This window comes from Pyrenophora tritici-repentis, chromosome 1 (assembly GCF_003171515.1).
Source record: "Pyrenophora tritici-repentis strain M4 chromosome 1, whole genome shotgun sequence".
In the NCBI taxonomy this organism is placed as follows: domain Eukaryota; kingdom Fungi; phylum Ascomycota; class Dothideomycetes; order Pleosporales; family Pleosporaceae; genus Pyrenophora; species Pyrenophora tritici-repentis.
Genome location: NC_089390.1, coordinates 180,017 through 196,299, shown reverse-complemented (window position 1 = coordinate 196,299; position 16,283 = coordinate 180,017). Strand labels below are relative to the sequence as shown.

At 52.2% G+C, this 16,283-nt stretch overlaps 6 protein-coding genes across 6 annotated transcripts; 5 read left to right on the top strand and 1 right to left on the bottom strand.

The window, feature by feature from the left end:
* Positions 1 to 1,261: 1,261 nt before the first annotated feature.
* PtrM4_000770 (NPR3 domain containing protein) lies at positions 1,262 to 3,275 on the bottom strand (the record flags this gene model as incomplete). The annotated part of the gene is made up of 2 exons (XM_066102566.1): positions 1,262 to 1,356; positions 1,406 to 3,275. The coding sequence occupies 2 exons, from the start codon at positions 3,273 to 3,275 to the stop codon at positions 1,262 to 1,264; spliced, it is 1,965 nt and encodes a 654-aa protein (XP_065964768.1).
* A 581-nt stretch (positions 3,276 to 3,856) lies between these two features.
* Positions 3,857 to 4,334, top strand: PtrM4_000760 (uncharacterized protein; the record flags this gene model as incomplete). The annotated part of the gene is made up of 2 exons (XM_001941679.2): positions 3,857 to 4,114; positions 4,170 to 4,334. The coding sequence occupies 2 exons, from the start codon at positions 3,857 to 3,859 to the stop codon at positions 4,332 to 4,334; spliced, it is 423 nt and encodes a 140-aa protein (XP_001941714.1).
* Positions 4,335 to 4,671: 337 nt separating this feature from the next.
* On the top strand, positions 4,672 to 5,571 carry PtrM4_000750 (uncharacterized protein; the record flags this gene model as incomplete). The annotated part of the gene is made up of 1 exon (XM_001941678.2): positions 4,672 to 5,571. One exon carries the CDS (start codon positions 4,672 to 4,674, stop codon positions 5,569 to 5,571), a length of 900 nt encoding a protein of 299 aa, XP_001941713.2.
* A 1,510-nt stretch (positions 5,572 to 7,081) lies between these two features.
* PtrM4_000740 (CysJ, Sulfite reductase, alpha subunit (flavoprotein)) lies at positions 7,082 to 10,470 on the top strand (the record flags this gene model as incomplete). The annotated part of the gene is made up of 4 exons (XM_001941677.2): positions 7,082 to 7,199; positions 7,254 to 7,897; positions 7,947 to 8,273; positions 8,335 to 10,470. 4 exons carry the CDS (start codon positions 7,082 to 7,084, stop codon positions 10,468 to 10,470), a joined length of 3,225 nt encoding a protein of 1,074 aa, XP_001941712.2.
* A 1,165-nt stretch (positions 10,471 to 11,635) lies between these two features.
* PtrM4_000730 (CDC6, Cdc6-related protein, AAA superfamily ATPase) lies at positions 11,636 to 12,757 on the top strand (the record flags this gene model as incomplete). Its single annotated transcript, XM_066102565.1, has 1 exon — positions 11,636 to 12,757. One exon carries the CDS (start codon positions 11,636 to 11,638, stop codon positions 12,755 to 12,757), a length of 1,122 nt encoding a protein of 373 aa, XP_065964767.1.
* A 430-nt stretch (positions 12,758 to 13,187) lies between these two features.
* PtrM4_000720 (kinesin light chain 3) lies at positions 13,188 to 15,431 on the top strand (the record flags this gene model as incomplete). Its single annotated transcript, XM_066102564.1, has 1 exon — positions 13,188 to 15,431. The coding sequence occupies one exon, from the start codon at positions 13,188 to 13,190 to the stop codon at positions 15,429 to 15,431; it is 2,244 nt and encodes a 747-aa protein (XP_065964766.1).
* Positions 15,432 to 16,283: the final 852 nt, after the last annotated feature.

Genomic DNA, 16,283 nt, shown 5'->3' with positions numbered 1-16,283 from the left:
GCTGCAAACGCAAAGGCTGCTAGGGCTGAGAAGGAGAAGGAGTGATACCAATAGCGTGATTCTCAGAATTGTGATTCAGGGCGGAGACGAAGGATGGCCTTCATGGCTTCTAATGTAGCAATGGACGATCTTATCTAGTAGTATGCAAGTCTCATCTCTAGCAAGTGAGTTCATGAATAGAGGCCCCTGTCATACGTCAATGATAGTTGGGTGTTTGTGGTGCAAAATGTCATAGATAAGCTTGACAAATAGAGAGGATATGTATGAAATCGAGAGTAGCAGTATTGCAAACATTTTACCTGATAAATAGTTTTTGAATGTCGGCCAATTGAAATAGTAGATGAAAGAGGACAGTTAGTGGCCCTGGCACGGCACCTAAAAGGTTGTACTTGCGGAAAAAGTGCGTGCGACAAGAATTGTTGCATAAGGGTCAATAGGGCAAGCATCAACTGTACCCGTCGAAACAACACAGCTTCCGCCATGCAAGCCCCAGAAAAGGGCATATATCTAAACTCCCATACCTATCGTAAACAAAGCCATTACAACCAGACAGCCCTCCCCTCTAAAACATGATTCCCAACAACCCCAAAGCCAGCTACCAACACACACCACGCACGGGTATACATGCCCATTACCCCCACCAACAAAAATCACCAATGCCTCGCAACAACCAGCCACCCCCTCTCTTTTACAGCATTGAAAAGCACCGCAACCCTCTTCCGCTTAATCCCCTCTCTAGCCGAAACATCCTCAATCGCATGTTTCCCATCCAAATGCCTCAACAGCATCGGCCAGCTCTCCCTCAATTCCTTGCCCGTGATGCCGCCAAACGCAGCACCCTCCGCGTGTTTGGGAGGACTGGGATTAGCAGTAGTAGACATGACAGCAGCAGCAGCAGCCGACGACGACGACTCCTCGAACGTCTGGGCAATCTTGTCTAGCCAGCGTGCTTCCAGGGACGACGCTTTCTGCGGCGAGAGGATAGTGGTGTGCGTGAAGGACGAGGGGTCTGACGGCGTGGGGTTGGTCAGGGGCGATGTGGGGGATATGAGGGAATTGTTGCGGGAGGGAGAGGGCGAAGTGGGTTTTAAGTGTAGGGGGGAGGGACGGTGTGGTTTCACGTCACGAAGACCAATGTGCGAGGGAGACTCTGCGCGTTGTTGTTGTTGTTGTTGTTGTTGAAGTGAGCTCAAAGCGATGGTTGTGCGTTGACTGCTTGTGCTGCCCGCGTCTGAACCTGTTCGAGCAGAAGCGCTGCGGGTCATTGCTGTAGCGGAGAGGCGCGGGCTGAGGATAGTGCTGTTTTCCATTTCTTCATCTGCTTCGCGCCGCGTTCTTCGCAGGGGGGACGACGTCCTTGCTGATGTTAAAGAGAGCAGGCTATTCCGTTTTTCAGAAAGTAAACCTTCTGGGATGGAATCGATCTCGCTCAGTAAGTCCCTGCGCGCCTCTTCGGCTTTCTTGATGCGCTCCTCGCGTTCTAGTTCCGCGGCGACTTGCGCTTTGATTTCTGGTGTTACGCGCACCCAGGCGAATGTGCGCAATTGTGTCACCCAGCCTCCGCGCATTAGCCATGCCAGAATTTCCATGTATGCCTCGCGGTGCTCGGCCGTCGGGATGAAGTTCCTGTACGGCCGGGGTGTGCCTGATAGCATGCTTAGCACTTTGGGTAGCGTGGGCAGGGTAGGGAAGCGCTGTGCGTATACAGCGATGGCAGCGGGAAGAACCGTCATGTCAGCGTTCGGGCTCACGATATAAGTATCTCGGGGAGACAAGGGAGCAATAAGGCGGGCGCGTCGCCAATATACCAGGTGACTGGCTATGTACTCCATGTCGTGCGCGGAGATGTTGTGTTTCTTGGATATCTTCAGGAGCGACTTGGTGGGTATGATGTTGCGAATGTAAAAAGCGATGGCAGCCCCATTACCAGATGCATCACCCCCGAGGTCCTTGATCAACACCTCGGCATCTTCAAGAAGCAACAGGGCGGCGTGCTGTGTCATTGGTGCCTCGTCATCCTCCAAAACGACGTTGGACGTAGTGAGCCACAGGCCTGGCATCTGGGGCTCGAGCGCATTGGGCAGGTACGGCGTCGAGTCAGCTTGGGGGATTTGGAACGAGGTGTTGAAAGTGGCATCAAAATGTATGTGTGCTATCTTGTCGTGCGATATGGCGTCGAACATGATGGCAATAGACTTTGCAAGAGGTGAAGTGCTGACTATCTTGCGCCATGTTGCCGTCATGGATTCATTTGTTTCCTTGGCACGCTGCTTGATGTCGATGATACGCTTCGACTCTTTCCAGACATATTGGAAGCGCGCCTCTTCGTACTTGAGTGCTTTGGCATACTTGCGCGTCACATTCTCGTACATCTCCTTTACGCGTTGCTGGTATTCTAGCGCTGGCGGGTTCAGCACGAAGACGACATTGAACATGGTCATGTCTGGGGCGTTGTCTTGCGATGTCGAGTTGCTGCGTGCATCTGACCCTGCATCCGATGGTGCACCCGAGCCTGCGCTGGAAGCAGAATCATGACCGTAGCCCGGCTCAAATCCAGGGGGATACACAAAGGGCTCGGGGACGGGCTTTGTGGGCTCTTCAGCCGTCTTGGTGTCTTCCCCGTCGGGTGTTGCGAGATTCTTGACCAGGTCGCCGTCCTCGAGCTTCTGCTTGTCTGACAGCTTCTTTTTTTTCCGCTTCAGCTTCTTCCACAACCCGTCTTCTCTGACAAACATGGGCGCGCCGACAAAGACGATGCTCTCAACGCCCAACTCGAAGCGCCTCTTGTTATAGTCCTTGCTCGGGCTCAGCATCTTCTCGAGCGCATCCGTCTTGAAGCCCAATACCGTCTCCCAATCGTGGTCGCCGCCATTCCGCCTCGCGCTGCTCTCTTGGTCGTCATTGTCCTCGGCGTCCTCCTCATCAATTGTCTCCTGCTTGCCCCATACACCGGCACCAAGCTTTGACTTGTCGCTCACTCGGCCCGTCGCCGTCCTCCCCGAACCACGCCCACCACTTGTGCGACTACCAATCTCGATATCGTTGTCATCATCAGAGTCGCCGCTGCTGTCCCAGTCGCTATCTGAGCTGCGCGAATCGACGCTGGCCGTGGAGGTGTCGTGCCGGAACCAAGCTGGGTCTTTGGCAGCGGCAAGGGCGGCAGCCGACGGCGATAACGGAGGATAGTGAAAGACAAGACGCGGTCCGAGCGAGCGCGACTTGGTTACGAGAAGAATGGCGTGAAGGTTGGAAGCTGGTGGCAGCGGAACGGCCATTTGGTGAATCGTCGTTGACGACGGGGAGGTGCCGGACCGCGGGGAATGCCCGACCTCGGGAAGTTGCGGAGAACGCGGGGGATCTAGCCCGAAGCAGCCCAGTTGATACCGCTAAGTACTGGTGTCGGCCAAATATACAAGGCATAGGGTACTGCAATAATGCCCGTTCAATCTATGCAAAAGTCACCGCGCCACTTAGCAGCTCAGTAGGACCTCTGAGCGCCGGCCCAAGCCACCCAAATCTTCACCTTTCATTTCGCCTTGTCCAAACGAGGTTACTTACACTGGTCTAAGCCACGCATCTCTACGTGCTTTCTGCAGGACTGGCTCTGCATGGAGATTTGAGCCTCTATATTTGGTCTTGTCATACACGAGTACATGGTTACCCCTGATGATTCTTGCTTTCCGCCTTCTGCCTTGCGCACCTGTGCGCTGGTTGTACCTCTAGGCACTCAACAGTATATACATAGAAGATGATAAATAGACCATGTCCGAACCTTTCCAAAGTACTCACAACATCACCTCTCACCCTCTCATATATCCAACCCAACAACAAATAATCTCTCTTCCAAAACTCCAACATGCAGCTCACCAACCTCCTCCCCGCCGCAGTCCTCCTCGCATCCACCACCTCAGCAACAACATTCAAAAACTTCCAAGACATCTCCTGCAAAGCCTGGAACGAAACCTACGTCAAGGTAACCAAGGAAGAACTCCAAAAAGTCGTCCAAAACGGCTACGCAACAGCCCGTGTCACCGAAACCGGTGCCTCTGTCTATTTCAACACGCCCGATCAGAGGAAGAAGTGCCCTCCAAACTCGGAGAACAACTTCAAATGGGTATGCTTCTTGAAGTTGTGCATTCTGCAGCTGCTTGCTAACTTGCGTTTTTCAGATTGATGTTCCTCAGTGGTCTGAAGGGTACCCCAAAGGTCCTGGATTCGGCGCTTCTGTTGCTGCTATTTACTACAAGGAGACGGATACTTATGCTCTTTGCCGCAATATGGGAAATGTGCAGCCGAATGGATACGCTGGTTTGTGCGACGTATATTCCCCTTAGGGGAAAAGGGATAGCCTGCATGCTCGCTTTGAGATCAGTTCGGGCTGGAAATCGACTCAGTAGTAGTAGTCGTGCGACGTATATGTCTAGGTCATCCTGAGATTATCTCACACGGGGGTTTTGAGGAAGTCATTGTATGTGTGGTCACATAGGATTTTTGTATATAGCTTTTTTTTTTTTTTTTTTTTTGCAGTGGTAGTCGCGATGCTGAGAATGTCTTCCAAGACCGTAATTCAAATTTGTTACTGTCATACGCTTTTGAAAGAGTTTGACTCACACAATGCATGTGTTGTCGAGACTTCACACAGCGCTTACAATATCGCGTGTGTCTTTCACAATGAGCGTTGTAGTTTCACAGACCACCACGTTTGTCCTCATACCTCAAAACATATACCCATTTTCTTCCTGCCCACTTGTACCCACTAACGACCCTCCCCTCAACAGCGCCCTGGCTAACATGACACGACCAGCACCCGCCCCAGCTACCACCGTCCCGCCCCTCCAGCCTTACACCGCCCCCTTCCTCGCCCGCCTCAGCACCTTCATCCTACGCGCCCCCATCCTCATCGTGAAGGAAACACTCAGTCCCGGTGATGATTCTGCCCGTGACGCCAGCTTGACCTCCCTGTGCAAGACGCTCGACCCAAACAGTGATGCCCTCCGACCCGATGCATCTGTGAATATGCTGTGTCAGTGCCTAATCCGTATCCCCAAGGAGATATTGCGCAACTTCTCTTGTGACCATCATCCTAGCCCCGATACGATTCCGCTGGCCCTGTGTCTCCTAGTGCGTTATCGTGTGGCTCTTGCTTCTGTTCCGTCTGATGACTGTGATGACGTTGTCGAGGCTCCAGAAAGGGAAGCCCAGAGTTCATCGTCGTGTGTAGGTGATGTTCCCCCTACAGTCTTTACCGCTGTGTCTGCTCCTGTCCCTGGTGCGTTGAGTGATGTCGCGCTCATCACCATGTGTGTGTACGTTGCGTACCAGTACCTTACCGCTGACCATCTTTGTGTGGACTTGCGGCAATGGTCCAGGCCGCTGGAGACTGATGCAGCGAAACTGATTATTGCGGAGAGGGAGTTTCTTGCTGCGATTGATTATAGACTTTGGTTTAGACAGGAGGTATATTTGGAGAGCAAGGGTAGATTGGACGAGTTGTGGGATGCGGTGTTTAAGCATGCGGCTAGACCGCCACCTCCGGCGTTTTTGATTAAGAATCTGGGGAGTTTGGGGTAGTGGGAGGATGGTGTGGTTTGTGGAATGAGGTGGAACGAATTAGGCGTCTTATGGATCTTTGTTGGTAAATTATAAATTGTACGATGAGATGAAAGCATGGCCTTCTATGCTCGATCATCACTATCCCTTTCTCACATCTTTGAAATGCAGTCGTGAATGATGAGGCAAGAGTCGAAAATGCTCTCGTCAAAAACCATGTAATCAATGCTTCCTCAGTTTCGTACGCCAAGGATCGTGAATGATGTCTTGACATGACCAACTACACATGATCAATGTAAGAAATGACGTACGCAACATCGGGTACTCGTTCACAGTTCGTTCAACCGTAGAAGACGAAAGAACGACATGGTTTGGTCGGCGAGATATCCGGTACACGAAGTCGACGTCTCTTCATGGCTGCATGTTACGTCTTTTCTTTTCACTACTGCTGGTACACTGGCAGCGATGACGGTAGCTGCAGCGGCTTCTTCCGGTGTTGACTAGTTGGCTATAACGTTAGAGTACGGAGGGTGGTAGTAGGTCGAAAAAGAAACGACTGATGATCCTAGGGTTTATTGACATGGCTAACAGCTACCAGACATGCTCAGCCATAAAACCAAGCCCTCGTATCTCCGTACTTTGTGTGTACTCGGCCCTATGCGTGCGTGGAGCTGTGTATGTAGTCTTCGGATTGCTTCAACCGTGCTGCGCTCCAGACTGCTCAACACCGGACCGTCGCAGGCGAGCGAGTATACGTCCGTATAGAGTGGCAAGACGTAGTTAACACGGTTACGTATACCCATGACATGATAGCTCGCAGCGCGTCCAAATGGTCGACGCGCCGACGGATTAGACTTCAAATTCCGAGCCGAGAAGAATGACGACGTGGGCGCATGGCAAGAAAAGCGAGATGGAAGGCACATGGAGACTGCCCAACATCTATCAGCCAAAGCCGGGATAGGAGGTGCTCTACGCGGCAAACGTTTGAGGCACAAGGGAAATCCCGCAGCACTCACAGAGTCAAATCTCGTCGGCCAATCAGATGCCACCAGACACGGCAAGACGCCACCAGGCGGGAGATGCCCATCTACGCTTCCGCAGTGACACTGCTTAGCCTGCAAACTTTGTAGGGAGCATTAACAAGCCCAGATCGCCATGATGCTCTCAAACACTGTCTTGTAGCTGCGCCAGCCTCGGCCGACATGACCCTTGACCCTCCGTCCGGTGACTAAGACGTCCGATGGCCCACTCCGACCGAAGCAGCCAATCGCCGCACTGTAGATCTACCACGTCAACCGAGGCATTTGATCTCGGAGCCTCAGTAGTGGTCCCAAATAGTGGTCCCAGTGCATCAAGCACGCAGCACTCGGAGCGCGCGAAGGTGTCTACTGTGTTTCGGTCGTCTATGCTATGACAATATCACATGCCTGAGGTCCTTGGCTCGGGCATATAGATATAGTCATCCTCGCCTTGAGGTAAAACACATGTTTAGCTTTCATTTCCATCACACACACCTTCGAGACCATCTAAGATGGCATCCGCTACTGAGCCAATACCTGGTCCTCCCGGCCTACCTCTACTGGGCAATCTCAAAGACATTGACCCGACAGTCCCAATATTATCTTTTTGCAACCTGACGTTGCAGTATGGTGAGTGAGCATTGGAAGCTCTGAGCATTTGTAACAACAGACTGACCAGTCAAGGCCCAATATGGAAATTCACTCTTGGCGTCGGCGGCGAACGTATCATGATTGCAAGCCAAGCACTCATGAACGAGGTTTGCGATGAGGAACGATTTAGAAAGAACGTTGTAGCTGCACTGGTCGAAGTGCGCAACGGTGTACACGATGGTCTCTTCACAGCGCATGCCGAAGAAGAAAATTGGGGCATCGCACATCGCGTGCTGTTACCAGCGCTCGGACCACTTGCCATTCGCGGCATGTTCGACGACATGCACGACATTTCTTCTCAGCTTGTCATGAAGTGGGCGAGATATGGAGCAGGACACCAGATCAACGTCACCGACGACTTCACGCGCCTGACTCTCGACACCATCGCGCTATGTGCTATGGACTACCGTTTCAACTCGTATTACACAAACGAGATGCATCCATTCATCGACGCAATGGTGGATTTCCTCAAGACCAGCGGGGACCGAGCAAGGAGAGACCCCATCATGCAAATGTTCTACAGCGCCGAGACCCAGAAGTACTGGAGGGATATTGACTTACTGCGCAAGACTAGTCTTGAGGTCGTCGAGACGAGAAAGAAGAACCCTACAGACAAAAAGGACCTGCTCAATGGCATGTTGAAAGGTGTTGATCCGAAAACTGGAAAGAAGATGACTGTAAGCCAACACGCTCGTTAATGCACAAATCTTTACTCACATCCCATAGGAAGAAAGCGTCATGGACAACATGATTACATTTTTGATTGCTGGGCATGAAACAACTTCCGGCTTATTGTCATTCGCATTTTACTACCTGCTAAGGAATCCGGACGTATACCAAAAAGCACAGCAAGAGGTCGACAATGTCGTTGGCAAAGGTCCAGTCAATGTTGATCACTTATCACGTGTTCCTTACCTGACAGCTGTGCTTCGAGAAACTCTTCGACTTCAGCCAACTGCCCCAGCTATCAATCTTACCGCAAAGGAAGACACCACCATTGGCGGTAAATATGCCGTAAAGGCTGGGCAGCCAATCATTTGTCTCTTCCCCATGGTACGTTATCCATTACTCACCCTTCACATGGAGACTGAGCGCCTGTTAACATCACTTTTAGATTCATCGGGATCCTGCTGTATACGGAGAAGACGCTGAAGAGTTCCGTCCAGAGAGGATGCTCGATGAGGAGTTTGAGCGACGCAACAAGGAGTTCCCCAATTGCTGGAAGCCCTTTGGAAACGGCATGCGCGCATGTATCGGAAGAGCCTTTGCCTGGCAAGAAGCTCTCCTGGTGCTCGTCCTCCTGCTGCAGAACTTGAACTTTTCAATGGACGACCCTTCATACCAACTCCAAATCAAGCAGGCTTTGACCATCAAGCCCAAGGACTTTTACATGCGCGCAACTCTTCGCAGCGGAATCTCAGCTACAGGCCTCAAGACATCTTTAGCATCAGCCACTGCCAACCGGCCAGACTCCACTAAGAGCACCAGTGGTACCGCCAAAGTATCAGACGGAAAGGCCGCAAAGGGAAAGCCGATAGCCATCTACTATGGTTCGAACACAGGGACTTGCGAGGCGCTGGCTAACCGCCTTGCCAGTGATGCTGCACAGCATGGTTTCACTGCAGAGGTGGTAGACACTTTGGATACTGTGCGCGAGAATCTACCGACCGACAAACCTGTCGTAATCGTCACCCCGTCTTATGAAGGAGCTCCCGCAGATAATGCAGCGCATTTTGTCAGCTGGCTAGCCACCCTGAAGGAGAAGGAGCTGGAGAATGTCTCATACGCAGTCTTCGGATGTGGCCACCGTGATTGGGCGAAGACATATCAGAAGATCCCCAAGTACATTGACGCCACTCTGGAGGAACGCGCTGCGACTAGGGTAGCCGACATGGGCGTTGCTGATGCCGCAGAAGGTGACATCTTTACTGCATTCGAGACTTGGGAAGACCAGATCCTGTGGCCAGCTCTACGCGCCAAGTACGGATCAGAGCAAGCTACTGGTGAAGGCTCATTGGAGACCAATCTCGACGTCGAAATTTCGGCACCCAGATCGTCTACGCTCCGTCAAGATGTCTACGAGGCCGTTGTAGAGAATGTCCAGGTTCTTTCCACATCTGATGCGAGTGAGAAGAGGCATATCGAGATAAGCCTCCCATCAAGCATGTCATACACGGCGGGTGATTACCTGGCCATCCTACCTTTGAACCCCAAGCAGAACATCCAGCGTACCATGCGATACTTTGGCTTGACTTGGGATTCAATGCTCACCATATCCACGAATGGCCCAACCACACTACCAACCGATATACCAGTCAGCGCCAATGCTGTCCTCGGCGCCTACGTGGAGCTTGCTCAACCAGCGAGCAAGCGCAATGTCCAAGCCCTGATCGATACCACAACCGACGATACCGAAAAGAAGGAACTCACCCGCCTAGCCGACGAAGCATTCAGCTCAGAGATAACAGCAAAGCGAGTATCCATCCTCGACCTCCTCGAACAATTCCCATCTACCAAGCTACCCCTCGGTGTCTTTCTGAAGATGCTGCCACCCATGCGCGTACGACAATACTCCATCTCATCGTCGCCCATCTGGAACCCATCCAACGTCACACTCACATACTCGGTCGTAAACGACGTAGCACTCAGCGGTCGCGGACACCACGTCGGCGTCGCCACAAACTACCTCGCCAACCTCACCGCGGGCGATAGACTCCACGTCAGCGTCCGCCAGTCACACAAGGCGTTCCACCTCCCCAAGGACCCGGAGAAGATCCCCATCATCATGATAGCAGCAGGCACCGGCCTCGCACCCTTCCGCGGCTTCATCCAAGAACGTGCCGCACAAGTCGCAGCCGGCCGCAACCTCGCGCCCGCCATCCTCTTCTACGGCTGCCGCACACCCACCACCGACCTCATGTACGCTGATCTCCTCAAGCGCTGGGAAGATATGGGCGCGGTATCCATCCGCTACGCCTTTTCCCGCCAACCTGAGGAGTCGCATGGCTGCAAGTACGTGCAAGATCGCGTGTACCACGACCGTGCCGATGTGGTCAAATTATTTGATGCAGGGGCTAAGCTGTTTGTCTGCGGGTCCCGCAATGTAGGCAATGGTGTGCAGGAGACGCTTATAAGGGTGGCGAAGGAGAGGCACCTTGAGAAGGAAGGTGTTGAGGCGGATGATGCGAGGACGAGGGTATGGTTTGATGAGTTGAGGAATGAGAGGTTTGCTACGGATGTGTTTGAGTAGATGGGGGTGGGGGATTGGAGGATATGCGGTGGAGTAGATGATTCTAGAATGTTTTATTAGTTATCTCATGAATTTGCAATTCTCAGCATGCGTGTCGTCATCAGCTAGTAGTGACTTCTGTCGGATGTAGGACAGGGCAGAAGAGAGGAAGAAGGTTGTTGTATTGAGAGAGCTACATAGAGCGATTATATACACAACCGAGATGAGTAAGCAGGTGACGAGGAGTCACGTGAGATACAGTTCACAGTGTACCAGGTGAACTGAGGTGCCAGGCTGACAACTTCAGTGTAACATAACATTGTTTGTAGTTAATGTCAATCCACGCGTGCCGGGACGCACGGTGTAACGGGACGCTTTCTTTTCCGGACCCTCGGATTGCCCCCAGTGTTCTCGAATACAAACAAGTGCTATGCGCTCCTATTCTGCAGCCCTCGTTCTCTTAGCACGTTAGTCTCCGACGCCGAAAAGGGCGTTATTAGCTATGCTGTCGCCCGTTCTGTCACTGCTATTCACCTATTCTCCTCCAACACCTTCCTATTTATCCTCCGCGAGACTTATCTGTGGAGAGTTCGGTAGGCTACAAAGTAAGCTAAGATAACAAAGACCGAGACTGCCGCTTCAAAAGATTAATTCAAAGTGAATAATGCACATCCCGATAGTTTCTCCGCACAAACATTAAAATCATCAAAACGCGTAAAACAAATTGTGCGCTGTTAGCAGCTCTTGCCACGAAGTAGCTTGCAGTAGCGTGCTAAGATATTCACGAGCCCACCCTGCACGCTGTGGCTAAGAATGGCAGATCTGAGCACTTTGCTAGCTGTTGGTCCAGTCGTGCAACAAGAAAACACGACCTACATCCCTAACTACCCTTCCTCGCTAACATCAGTGTCGTGAGACGCTACGATGGCAGTCTAAGTAGAACTATTCTTCTGCTGGCACCTGCCCATGTGCGCAGTAATCCAGCGCAAGTCGTGAAGCGGCGCGATGTGCCCAGCATCCGCTCAGCCTGGTCGCATGCACCGCCGCGACAGTCAGCCTTAGCAACAGCCCAGCGTAAGCTTCCTCCACCTGCTTCGCTCTATCACGACGATGCCTTTCTACTCTCGACACCACCGAAGTCGTTCTCGCCTCGCCTTTCCTTTGCTAAGCCAAGATTGCAGACGCTATGCGGCTTCTCCACTATGACGCGCTGGGAAGGCTCGTCTTAACGGATTTCCGCGGCAAGACGATCCCACCCTACGCCATTCTGTCGCACAGATGGAGCGACGCTGAGATCCTTATCGAAGACATATTAAACGGAACCTACAAGGAGAAGGAAGAAGGCTATCGAAAGCTTAGGTTCTGTGCTAATCAAGCAGCCCAGGACAATCTGCAGTACTTCTGGATCGACACTTGCTGCATCGACAGGTGGAACAACAATGAGCGCTCGAAGGCTATTAACTCGATGTTCCAGTGGTACAAGAATGCGGCGCAATGCTACGTCTTCTTGCTAGACGTCTCGGTGTCGACTGAGGCAGAGCCGGTCCAACGCAGCGACTGGGAAGCGTTATTCCGTGCAAGCGCATGGTTCACTCGGGGATGGACCCTGCAAGAGCTGATTGCGCCAGCGTCAGTCGATTTCTTCTCACGTGAAGGATATCCCATAGGCGACAAAGCGTCGCTCGACCAGCTTATCCACGAGATTACTAACATCCCGCTCGCGGCGTTGCGTAACTGTCCTTTACACGAGTTCAGTACATCCGAGCGAGAGAGATGGGCCGAAAGTCGCAGAACAACGGAAGGGGAAGACGTTGTATACTGCCTGCTTGGGATTCTTGGTGTCTCTATGCCCACCACGTATGGCGAAGGACAGGAGAGTGCACGACGCAGACTGCGGGCTGAATTGGAGGGAGCTGTTGACGCACCGTCGATCATTCCCTTCTCACGAAACCCCCGCTTTGTAGGCCGAGAGTCACAGCTCGCCGAGCTAGAAGCAAAGCTCTTTAGCAACGACCAGACCACGACCACACTAGCAATCGTTGGACCTGGCGGAACTGGCAAGTCGCAGCTCGCGCTCGAGGTTGCGCACAGAACAAGGCAGAACAACAAGAACTGCTTGGTCTTTTGGATGGACGCAAGCGACAAAGACAGTCTCTACCAGTCCTATGCACAGAGATGTCAACAAGCAAGTCAAGCTGGCTTGATTCTTATCGATTGCAGATCACAGACCATTCTCTGGGACGTGCCACTGTGCACGAGCCTCTATATTGTCTGTGATCTGCAATCGATAAGAATCAAGCCAGCTTGACTTGCTTGTTGACATCTCTGCCTATGCAAGTGTTGCGCAGAAGATTAGCGTTCTAGGCTGGGACGACGACCAGGCCGACATGAAGCAGCTTCTGAAACGCTGTCTAGTAGAGATTAGTGCCCGAAAATGCTTAATGATCTTCGACAATACAGAGCACACCACCCTGCGATCTAGCGGCTCATGCACGACAGAAGCCTCAGATCTGGCCGATTGTTTACCGCAGTCTAAACTATGTTCTGTCATCTTCACAACAACGAACAGCGCTACAGCTCAGGCGCTCGCTTTACAGAACATCATAACGCTGCGAAAGTTAACACTAGATGCAGCGCTAAGAATGCTGCAAGTCCGCTTAGCGAAGACGCTCGCGAACATTGAGCAGCTGGAAGCCGAGCACCTGCTTAGAGAGCTATCGTATCTGCCTCTAGCAGTTATGCAAGCAGCGGCCTATATAGAGGCTAGCGGTATAACAGTGCAAGAGTATCGATCACGACTAGATGATTATAAAGAACCAGCTATCGAGCACAGCGGTGACTCGTCTGAAGGCAGAATACAAGAGTCTGGCGTGGAAGGCCCTGTAGCTGCTGCACTGTTTCTCTCCATAGACCAGATTAGCCGTGATCATGCGTTTGCCGCAGACTGTCTGTTTCTTGCTGCATGCGTAGACCGAAAGGACATCTCGCTTGATCTTCTAGAGGCAGTCTCGATGCAAGCAAGAGAAGATGCTATTAGGATGCTTGATAAGTATGCGCTTGTCACCAGACGACCTGCTGAGTCTGCGCTAGATCTTCATCGACTCGTCCATCAAGCCCTACGTAAGCGACTGCAAATGCAGGGACAGCTCCAAGAATGGACTCAACGCACTATCACACAGCTACTTCAAGTGTTTCCAGACGATGACCATAGTAACAGAAGCAAGTGGAGACGACTGCTTCCGCATGCCCAGTATGCTTTGTCACATAGTTCGGCGGATAATAACGACGAAGAAAGAACACGCCTTGCATCAAAATGTGCTACGGCTCTGTTTAGTGACGGACGGTATGAGGAGGCCGAAGAGCTATATGTGCAAGTGATGCAGACGAGGAAGAGAGTGCTTGGCGACGAGCATCCTGACATGCTGAGCAGCATGAACAACCTAGCGGCGACGTACTGGAACCAAGGGCGATGGAAGGAGGCCGAAGAGCTGCAGGTGCAAGTGATGCAGACGAGGAAGAGAGTGCTTACCGACGAGCATCCTGACACTCTGACCAGCATGAACAACCTAGCATTGACGTACTGGAACCAAGGGCGATGGAAGGAGGCTGAAGAGCTGCAGGTGCAAGTGATGCAGACGAGGAAGAGAGTGCTTACCGACGAGCATCCTGACACTCTGACCAGCATGAACAACCTAGCGTTGACGTACTGGAACCAAGGGCGATGGAAGGAGGCCGAAGAGCTGCAGGTGCAAGTGATGCAGACGAGGAAGAGAGTGCTTACCGACGAGCATCCTGACACTCTGACCAGCATGAACAACCTAGCGTTGACGTACTGGAACCAAGGGCGATGGAAGGAGGCTGAAGAGCTGCAGGTGCAAGTGATGCAGACGAGGAAGAGAGTGCTTACCGACGAGCATCCTTCCACGCTGACCAGCATGGCCAACCTAGCGGCGACGTACAGGAACCAAGGGCGATGGAAGGAGGCCGAAGAGCTGGAAATGCAAGTGCTACAGACGAGCAAGAGAGTGCTTAGCGACGAGCATCCTAACACGCTGACCAGCATGGCCAACCTAGCGGCGACGTACAGGAACCAAGGGCGATGGAAGGAGGCTGAAGAGCTGGAAGTGCAAGTGCTGCAGACGAGCAAGAGAGTGCTTACCGACGAGCATCCTGACATGCTGAGCAGCATGAACAACCTAGCGTTGACGTACTGGAACCAAGGGCGATGGAAGGAGGCTGAAGAGCTGCAGGTGCAAGTGATGCAGACGAGGAAGAGAGTGCTTACCGACGAGCATCCTGACACTCTGACCAGCATGAACAACCTAGCATTGACGTACTGGAACCAAGGGCGATGGAAGGAGGCTGAAGAGCTGCAGGTGCAAGTGCTGCAGACGAGCAAGAGAGTGCTTACCGACGAGCATCCTGACATGCTGAGCAGCATGAACAACCTAGCGTTGACGTACTGGAACCAAGGGCGATGGAAGGAGGCCGAAGAGCTGCAGGTGCAAGTGATGCAGACGAGGAAGAGAGTGCTTACCGACGAGCATCCTGACACTCTGACCAGCATGAACAACCTAGCGTTGACGTACTGGAACCAAGGGCGATGGAAGGAGGCTGAAGAGCTGCAGGTGCAAGTGATGCAGACGAGGAAGAGAGTGCTTACCGACGAGCATCCTTCCACGCTGACCAGCATGGCCAACCTAGCGGCGACGTACAGGAACCAAGGGCGATGGAAGGAGGCCGAAGAGCTGCAGGTGCAAGTGCTACAGACGAGCAAGAGAGTGCTTAGCGATGAGCATCCTGACACGCTGAACAGCATGCATAATCTCGCCTTCACGCTGCAGTCGCAAGCTCGTCACGAAGAGGCTTTTGCACTGATAGAAAGATGCTTACAGCTGCGTGAGCAGGTTCTTGGCGAGGAACACCCTAATACACAGTTATCGCTTAGTATCCTGAGCAGCTGGCGAGTCGAGTGTGAGTAAATTTATAGAAGACAACCTGCCGCATACTAAGAGCTGCCAAAGACGCAAGGCCTTTTGGACGCGTTCTTACAAATTTGCTATCTACGCGGAGAAACTGCTGGGATGTATCCTTATCACTCTAAATCAACCTTTCGAGACCGCAGTCTTAATCTCTGCTATCTTAGCTTCCTTCCCAGCTTACCAAGCTCTTCTTAGATATGTGCTGTCATAAATAAGCAGGGGAGTAATAGAGGAGAGTTAGGAGACGGTGTTGATAAAACGAGCGACAGCACAGTTAACAACACGTTTTTGAGCGTCGGAGACTGACGTGCTGAAAGAACAAGAGCTGCAAAATAGATGCGCATTGCACTTATCTGTATTAGAGAACACTAGGGACAATCCGAAGGCCCGGAAGAGAAAGCGTCCCGTTACACCGTGCGTCCCGGCACGCATGGATCGACATTACTATTGATAGAAGTGTGGGGATGTTGTTACCTAACACCTCTGCCTGCTCGGACGCAAATGGTACGGTCATCACTGTCGCGGTCAAATGGGGTCTTCTGCCGCTCGTGGGTTCTGGTTTGAACACGAGGAGGTGGTCTCACGTTCGCTATAATGGGGAGAGGTTGTCATGTAGTTCACAACAAAAGGGAATCTCACGGAATGGCACGTCAAAGATGGGTAACTTTGTAAACACTTTACGATGTCAAGTTTATAATCCTTCATCGGATTGCCCATGTATGCCTCAAGACGGAACGATTCATTTTCCCCACAGTGATTGTGCCATCTCTCTGGAAGCCATCAGGGGTCTTCCAGCCGGCTGTGGTAACATGAAAGATAATGCACAACCTGCTTTGAACCTGCCGCATCGCA